Raw genomic sequence first — 9,497 nt, 5'->3', positions numbered from 1 at the left:
TGTTTTAATGATATATTTAGTCTTCACGTAATCAGGTCTACACATTTTTCATATTTTTTATTGTTATTATAAATCAAATCAAATTATCAAGACTTATCAAATTTCCGTACTGATCCATTTGGTGTACCTTGATGCAGCTGCTGACCTTGAATACTGTAACAAACTGACAATTCTAGTACACCTTAGGAGCATATTTGGAAAGACTAACAAAAGCAAAACCGAATTTCACTCATTTATACCTCGTATTTGTAAAGAAAAGTTTGCTCAATATGAGAGATGAAATCCACTACAAAAAACTTTTGTGACTTCCCGTTTCACAGATACATACAGATTGCCTGAAATTCAAGAATCTGATATTGGTTATCTTGTACTTGTGTATTTGCCATCGAAACCATCGACGAAGTTACTAAACAAAATTAAATCAAACGTTCCAGGAGCTTCTTCATGCTTTATTGTAATTAAAAATTGTATTGCTAATATGGAAGATTGCGAAAGTATGTCCAGTTCACTTAGGCCATCAAAAATTATTTTCAAAGTTCGTAAAATCTTTTGATTTCTATAAACGTCATCAACTCATTCCGCAAACTTATTGGTAAGAATGTACTGCTTTGATTTAGTTTTCCGTTCATATGTGTATTAATAATTTAAAAAAAATCAATGGCTTATAAAAGCGAACTAACGCGTCTACTCAGTCCGCTTGCAGGGGTTTCCAGTGGTTCTCATAGTTGTGGGACACAACTGGTTCTCAAGTGGTTCTCTTTCCTATTGGAAGTGCTCATTTTTTGAACAGGCTCCTTGTAATATCCTATTTGATTTGTTCAACAAGAGTCCAATTCCCATTACATTTAGTTCATTTCACGCAAGAAAGAGTCAATAAAGTGTCCCACAGCTATGAGAGCTCCTGGAAAACCCTGTACAGGAAAATCCGCCTCTGGCTATCAGTTTATAAGATGGATCACGCATCCTCCATCCACGGGCGTCTCTTCGTCAATCGATACACGTCATAGGAAAAGCGGAAAATGCATACCAACTCGTGTCCACCAAAAGGCTTCAACAGGGCTGCAACAAAACAGTTCACCGGGGTCATACCACATTTGGCACCAAGAACAATAAAAAAAACAAAACCTCAAAAATTCCCATGCCCATTCCAGTGGGGCATTGGGTTTGGGGCGATGGAAGGCCTACGTCAACCGAGGGTAGAAAGAGAGAGAGAGGGAACAAAAGAAAAACACACAGTTCGCCACCCACAGTGCCCCTGGGTCTAGGCTGCAAATTATTGTCGCTTTTTTCCCCCCCCCCCCCCCCCCTCTCTCTCTCTCTCTCTCTCTCTCTTTCTCTCTCTCTGTATCTCTCGGTTTTCTTAAGAGGTGATTTTTCCATCCAGCCTGCCACCAGCATCCGACCCCCCCCCCACCGGTGCAAGAACAAGCAAACCGTGGTGTGGGCGTCGGCGTTTTTCGCGTACCACACAGACATCGTCCCGGCTGGAGGGGGAGTTGTTGGTAGGCGAGCCGCCGGCAACCGATCCGATGCTATATAGTACACCGACGCCTACGCTGCTGGGCTCATTTGAACGGGTCGCAAAGTGCAGAGCGTGACTGTGAACGTGCTTGTGACGGCACGCACGGTTGCTGTTGTTTTTCTAGTTTCGGGTGGCTGTTGTTATACAGTAGTTTGTTCGATTAAGCGAAGGACTAAACGGTGTAGGTTTTTCTTTTTCATCCTTGGAGTGCTTTTACTCGTCAATGAATCAGCTTCTAATGCGTGAGTGAGTGTGTGAGTGTGCCAAAAAAAAGGGACTATTTCTTCATCTGCGTGTTTGTGTACGTGAAAAAGGACACGTGATCGATGCGCTAGCACGAAAACAACAACAAAAAACTCCGCCGATCATCAATCAATACACACTCGCGCTGGGCTCTTTAGCTGTGTGAGTGTGTGTGTGAATGAAGCGAACAGAGCAAAACACGGCAAGCTACTAACCACTTAATTTGGGGTGGACGAAACTGTGTGGCCCAACCTGTCAAAAGTGCGGCAGCAAAGCTAAATCCTTTTTGCTTTCCTTCGTGTGGTGCGCAGTGAATCGATCAAATCGGATTTTATCCTCCCCGCGTAAGAGATCCCGGTGTACCAAGGACGAAGAGCAGTGAAAGCAGCTTCGGTGTTCGAAGAACAGTTTTTGTTGGTTATCAATCAATCTGCATCCCCACATTCAATCAACCAACAAAGCGAGTGTTCGTGTGGACGAGTGTTGACAGTGTGTACGCGAAGGACCGTCTGCTGTGTCGGCAAGTGGCACGGGCCTTGGGTAGCCGAGCCCTTGGTGGAGATTTTGAAGCTGCACGCGAAACGCAACCCAAGCACCAGAGCGCCCCGCAAGAAGGATCGCTTGCCAAGCATCAACGCACCCGCTGCGAACGAACGGCGTCAAGCGACGAACGCTCGTCTTTCAAGATGGGACACCCATCGCATCCAAAGGTGAGATCGCTGGGAGGCGGGTTGTAGCAGTGTTGCATTACCGATTACCGATGCGCGATCTAAATGTGAGCGGTGCTCACCCCCTTCTGAGTGCGAAACCAGGAATCATAAACACAATTCGCACGCACGCCGCACGCGTAAATGGCGTAGTGGCGCAAGTCACCGACGCAAAGTGATGCAAATCGTTTGCAAGTCGCGCAAATTGGAACGCGTTCTCGCGGGATGCTGCCACTGCTGGGTGGTTGTTAAGCTTTTGGCCTTACCTTAATTACCGACACCGCTCTTCCAGCACCGCCAGTGACTGGTGTAAGGGTGGTATCGCGCACAGTTGTAATTGCGGATGGCAGTAGCATTTTGGCTGGGCGCCGTGTTTTGAGACTTTTGGAATATTTGCACAGCTACAGGACTCTTGCAGCGTACTCGACCAACACACCGTTAAGATGCGTTTTGCATACCACGCATCAGTTCAGTAGCTGCAGCTTCTGAGCGCAGGTGTTGGGCACTAATGGGTCGTAACACCTCGACGCCACGACGCTCACCGCCAATCGATGGGCGCGTGCGCAACTACCGAGAGCACCGGGGGAGGCCCTCGAGTTATGGCCAAATTATACACTAATTAATTAGTGGTGTAGCTGCCAACTCTCAAGGCCGATCCAACCCCACCGAAGCCCCGGGCCAATGTGGTTAAGAGTAAGGGTGTATCAGAGCCCCATCATCATCACCATCATTTTTGCCACTGCGAGCAGGCCCGAGCGAGCGAAGACAAAACTGGAGCACTAGCACTGGAGGGCGCTCATCCATTCATCAATTCCAGTAGTGCTCACGCGTGCTCACGCCTCGCTTTTGGCTCCGTTCCTCCCGCACAGCACACATTCTGCGCTCTGTGACCCGATGCAATCCAGCCGCTTCCCATGCAAATGCAGCCGTGGGGGGGGGGCGAGAAGAGGGTAATGAAAACAACCAAACAAGACGGGCAAGCCACCGTGTGAGCCCGGGCGCTGGTGGCTCACATCGTAAAATCAGCCCGAATACAATCAGGCGGGGTAGTGTCGCGAGGTTTTTGTTTTCGCGCTCTGGTTTTTTTTTTTTCGGTGAAGAAATCTGCTGCACACGGGCTCTGCTGGCCCTTACAGTGTGTGGCAGGTTGGGAGTGGAAGGCGGGGCTGTGGTTTTAAGCTGCCTCCGATTTCGCAAATCCCTCCAGTACACCAGCGCCCAGCTCTGAGGCAACCAAGGTGCGTTATCATCCGAGATGCACCGTTGCGTAACGGAGGGCGCTTTTGATTCGCGGGTGAAAAAAGGCTGATGGTATGACAAGTGATACGCGTGCAAGCGATTCGCTTATTTAGGTGACATGTTCGAAATTGTAGCTTTTAAAACGATCGCTTAAACAAAATCAATTGCAAAAAAACAAAAATGATAATCTTCTCACTTTGCTTTATTTCTGCTAGAGATGTCAATGTTGTGCTGTAGTAGAGGAAAATTACATGTTACATGTTTTATGTTTTAGTAATCAGCTACTAGGTACATCATATTAGAGTAAACTGTTGGGTCCTGTTGTTCTTTAACTTATTTTTATGCACAAAGAGTAAAATGTATTTGTCACAGCAATACCCATAATAGCAATCTAATGATAATGTCTTACAGAATGTCTTTAAACATTGAAAAAAAACAATGAAACAGTGTGCTAAAAACTAAACGTCAAAATTAACGTTCATTATTACACTACACAAACGCTTAAAAACACATTCGAACGCGTCAAAACATTGTTCGCTCTCTTGAGTTTCTGCTTATCAGATTTTCGGGCGCTAGGAATCAATCCAGCTCGAGGGAAGACAGTTCGAACTGGGATCGAACCTATCCTAATCTAGTTGTAAACTATTAGACAAAAAATGTGATATTCCTGAAATTGAAAGTAAAGGAGCAAAAAAAAGTACTTGGAGTTTTTATTAGTTTTAACAGTTTCCTTTCTTTATGTAATGCTATCACACACATATTTTGGGGAATTGTTACCAGGAAATTAATGATTCCTAGCAAAACCATTATTTAACTCTTGATTTTACATTTCCCAGTACTACTCCAGAATGATCGTGTTATTTAAAACAAAGTGATACCGCTCCAATGACGTAGAACAAGAGATAAATTTTCCAAATTTTCAAGTTTTACTCAGTAATGCAATTTAATATTAATTATTTTGCATCATATTATTTTCTGTATTGCACTTTCAAATTCGAAAACGATCATTTATATCATTCTGGTATTTCAATAAAACACAAATTAGTGACGATTTTGAACGTATTCATATTAGTTATATTTTTACCTTGTGTTGAGTCTAGTGATGTGTATCGATTGCTTATTAAAAAGTGTATTTATTGTATTGTTATTTAAATCCACATTATTACGGCGTCGGCCGTAGTTTTAACACAATATGTATCGACCGATTTTGTTCTCAAGACATTTGTTTCGTGTAGCAGCCGAGATTGCATTAGGCATAGAATCGTCAAACCAACTCTCAGAGACGATGTTTGAAATCTCTCACGAATTTGGAATGTAAGCAAAAAGATTAACAAGATCCTAAAACATGATACAATTATTAATTGATTTTCATGTAACCTATTGTAGTTATTATCATTTTGTTCCACATCAGCTGGTCAATTGAAATTTACTGGTTTTTAGAATTTATTAATGTTTTTGTTTTTGCAAAAAAAATATGAGTAAACAATCAAAGCCTAGTGACATTTGTTTTACGGGTTTTTTCATGTTGCTCGAGACACAAGACATTGTGGATTTTAGTGTGATTAATCGTGTTTTAAGCGTTATGATTTCGTTAGGACATAAACTGGATTTTCCTCTATCGTTGGACAATTGCGTTGAGTTCGTTTTACATTCATTTATTTGTGGTATTTCAAAAAGAAACAAGTACTTTTTATATCGCGTCATTAATTAAAAATAAGGTGTTATTTCAGTGTGAAAATGGCTACACGACCACTTCAAATGATTGCTAACCTGACGGAACAAGAAGAAAGCACACAAAAAAGCCCCATCATAGTCGATTTTACATGGTTTGTTCTTAAACTCCCTTAAATTGTTGCAGACTATGCTCCACCTTAAGCGAAACAGCTCGAAAGCTTGATTTTCGTACTTAAAATGTCTATTGGGATGTTAGATTGCTGAAAACTTTAACATTTTACATCCAAACTATCATCATATCGCCCTCGATCCATTTTTCAGAAGAGTTTTGATGACAAATGCCTTGGATCTATTCTGGAACCGACAGAACTCGTGAACGATTTCATACCCAAAACTCTAGTAGTTGATGTATTTCTATCGTATAGTCTTTTTCAATATATCCGATAAGACAGTGAGAAAAACTCTCGCTAGCTGGAATTTTAAGTGCTCTCCCTCTCTAATTCCAAGCCTCTAGCCCTCATGTGTGTTGAGACCTCGTTAGGTCCTCTTATAGGAGTCTCTCGAATCCGTGATATCTAAACTTTTAGATACTTAAATCATCCACTTCATCATTCAGTTACTCAGTACTACAGCGGCATAATAACTGGCTACTTTCGAATTCCTTGTTTGCTAAACTTTCCATGTCTTTTCTCTTCCCTATTTCTTCTCGCCCTTTCCTCAGTACCGCTGTCCGGGTAGAGCAGGTCGCGAGCGGATCATGACGCTGTGGGTGATGGTACTATTCGTCACCGTCCCCACACTGCCCTTCCCAGGCGTGTCCGCCATCACGACGACCGACTCGTTGGTGGAGGCAACGCACACGACGCTCCCGGTGACGCTCGGCGAGACGGAGACGACGCCGGACCGCTCAGCCTCCGACCTGAGCGAGGCGGAAACGAAGGACCCCACGCAGCGGCTCGAGATCATCAAGCAGATCCGCAAGGTGAACCAGGACGGTTCGTACACGGTCGGCTACGAGGCGGAGGACGGTACGTTCAAGATCGAGAGCCGGGACGTGCTGGGCAACATCAAGGGTACGTACGGGTACATCGACGCGAACGGCGACATCAAGCGGGTCTCGTACGGCGGCGGACAGTCGACCGCAACGCTGCCAATGGTGTCGACCGTGCCGACGCCCGAGGGGGAGATTGTGCACATTCCGCCGCGCTTCAACCGCACCCAGCATCTGCTGATGCCGACCACACGCCGCCCGCCCAACTATCATCCACCGCAGCAGCAGCAGCAGCAGCACCATTCCCATCTTCATCACAACCCGCAGCACGCGAGCACACTGCGCCCGAGCGTCATTCAGACGATTCCGCGCAAACGGCACGGCTACTCCACCACCACACCGACCACACCGGCGTCCAGTGGCTCCAGCAGCAGCACGATGGCAATGAACGGAGGCAACTCACCAACCACCACACCTACCACCACCACGACCACAACCACCGAAAGCACTGTGACGTCAGCGGCCACCGAAACGGGCGGCCATCTGGCAGCGGCGTTCGGTGAACCAACAGCCGCCTCGACGCACTCCTCCACCGTGCACACCAAACCCGGCACGCTGCTCATTATCCGACCGACGCCCCTCCCCTACCAGGCGGCCAAGACGGCCGAACAGCTTGCCCGGCCCGAGCGGCTCGAGGCGGCTAAGTACACGCACGCCCCGCCCGCCAAAAAGCCCGTCCGCGGTAACTTCCTGCGCCGCCAGCTGGCCCCGGCCGTGAGCGAGTCCGGCGAGCAGTACGAGGCGCAGCCGCAGCAGATCATCTACGGCCAGTCGGCGGCCGACGGCGAACTCGGCAGCATCTTCTCCGGCGGCGCAAAGCCCCTCTACACCACCCATCCGACGCCGCGCATCCCAGCCGCCGTGCTGGCGGCCCGGCAGCGTGCCGCCCACATCCAGAGCGTGCTGCAGGCGGGTCAGGCCGGCCCCGACCGGCTCACCACCGAGCGCGTGTACGTGAAGCAACCGGTCCGACCACAGCCACCAAGGCACGAACCGGCCCCGATCCTGTACGAAACCTCGACCGAGCCGAGCTCCGAGCACAGCTACGTCACCGACGGACCGGCGTCCTCCTCAGTCGTGCAAATTCCAGCCGCCAATCGGGTCCTGGCGACAAGCGAAGCCGAACCGCACGCGGAAGAGCGTCGCCCGATATTCCGCCCCCGGCCGATCGAGTTTCGCCCGCGCGAGGACGGCTCATCGCAACCGCCGCCGCCCGGACGCTTCCGCACGCCGTACGGATTGCCGCCGCCATACGCGAGGTCCTTCACGCCGCTGCCACCACCCGGAGAGCTACCGTACGGTGGGCGTGACCCGGACGACAAGGACCGGGAGGCGGACGAACCGCAGCCGCATCTCAACAGCCTTCTGCCCTATCGGCAGCAGCGGCGGCTGAATCTGCCGCCGGCAGATCCCGCCTACCAGCCGCAGCAGTCACTCAGCGCAACTCAGCCGCCCCAGCAGCACCAGCCGCAGCAGCAGCAGCAGCAACAGAACTCGTACCCTATTCCCGTCCCATACAACCCGGTCGGCTATCCGCGACTGCCCTCCAGCCCGTACTACTATGACATCCCGCCGGAGCGTCCACTGACCGCGCGGGACTTTGAGCGCATCCTGCAGGTGCTCATCTTGCGCCATCAGCAGCAGCAGTTCGCTCAGCAGGCGTCGCGCTACCGTCTCGGTGGCGGCGGCGGCGGCTACGGCGGCTACAATGGAGCCTTTCCGTACAATCCCTACTTCCCCGGGCCCTCTCCGGCACCGTACGGACTCGGTGGCCCATACCTCGGCGGCGGCTACCCTCAGCAACAGATCCCCCGACCACCACTGCCCTTCCCCTATCCAGGTGCGGGACCTTACGATGCGCCCGGCTACCAGAACCCACTCTACAGCCCATCCGCACCGAGTGCAAGCGTACGGGGTGGCGGCGTAGCTGCTGACGGTGCCCAGTCCGACCCGCTCGACGGTGGCTTCGTGCGCCGCAACGGCCAGTACTACCAGCCGGCGCTCGATGCGCCCGGTTCGGCCGCCACCGGATCGCTCCGTTCCGCCGACTATCTGCCGCCGGACGTGCGCGAAAGCCTGCTCTACCGGATGCTGATGCTCGCTATCCAGGCACCCGGTGCCGGCACGGACGTACTGCCGCCCGGACCGCAGTCCGCCGGCCAGCAGTACCCCGGTCTGCAGCACCTGCAGGGTGCGTCCTCGATGCCACGGCCCCAAACCCAACCGAGCCAGATGACAGGCCGCCAGCAGGACGGGCAGAGCACGGTGACGGCCGCCGCCGCCGCCACGATGCTACCGATGTACAGCAAAAAGCCGGTGCGAAGTGTACAAATTCTCGGCGAGGAGTGAAGACCGCGCCGGGTTTCGTTTCTTTTTCTTCTAGTTCGGTAGCGCTGTAAACACGCAGTTTAGGCTTACTAGGAGTGACTAGGTTTAGGTTCTTGGGGTAGGCGGCTTCGGAGCTGCTCCCTTTTTTTGTGTAGCATTTAGTTTTGTTGTACCTTCCGTATTCTTTCCCTTTTCCGTTTTGCTTTGATGGCGTGTAGTCGTGACACTCGAACCACTAGAATAAGATGTACCAAAGTTTACCCCCGCGCGTCACAACACCGCACACTCACGATTACGGTTACTCCACAAGGCCTGTCAAAGCTAGCGACTCGAAAGCGGAATACGCTGCGATCCCGAGGGGCAAGATGCAACTTAAATACGACGTGTTTCAAACGTAAAATAAGGGATAAAATTCTGAAGAGGGCAATCTTCCCGGTCGGGCGATGTGTTTCGTTTAATCTTGACGCAAATTTTCACCAACTCTTTTCACCAATAAAATCCAAATGATTAAAAATGGAGTCTTTTACTTAGGAATAATCCGAACGATTAACTTCTTGTCTGCAGAGGTGGTGCGAGCTCGAAATCGAAAGTACCTGATTCCGATTCCGGCTCCAGAATCGATTCCAATTCCAGAACTGAAATCGGGATAGACTCTGGAATTGGAATCGGAGTCGGCTCCAGAATCGGAATCGGATTCGGAGTTGGCTCTGGAATGGGAATCGGATCTAGATCC

General features: G+C 49.8%; 1 protein-coding gene across 1 annotated transcript; it reads left to right on the top strand.

Moving 5' to 3' along the window:
* Positions 1-1,581: 1,581 nt before the first annotated feature.
* LOC121598390 (extensin-like) lies at positions 1,582-9,258 on the top strand. The gene is made up of 2 exons (XM_041925163.1): positions 1,582-2,475; positions 6,107-9,258. Exons 1-2 carry the CDS (start codon positions 2,452-2,454, stop codon positions 8,783-8,785), a joined length of 2,703 nt encoding a protein of 900 aa, XP_041781097.1. The 5' UTR covers positions 1,582-2,451; the 3' UTR covers positions 8,786-9,258.
* Positions 9,259-9,497: the final 239 nt, after the last annotated feature.

The sequence above is a fragment of the Anopheles merus genome, chromosome X, assembly GCF_017562075.2.
Source record: "Anopheles merus strain MAF chromosome X, AmerM5.1, whole genome shotgun sequence".
Lineage (NCBI taxonomy): Eukaryota > Metazoa > Arthropoda > Insecta > Diptera > Culicidae > Anopheles > Anopheles merus.
Note: the sequence above shows the minus strand (reverse complement) of the source record. Positions and strands in the feature narration are given on the sequence as shown.

Excerpts from the sequence above, each read along its gene's own strand:
- LOC121598390 (XM_041925163.1), top strand. The coding sequence starts at position 2,452 with ATGGGACACCCATCGCATCCAAAG. Across the intron at positions 2,476-6,106 it reads GACACCCATCGCATCCAAAG|TACCGCTGTCCGGGTAGAGC; the intron begins GTGAGATCGCTG and ends CCCTTTCCTCAG.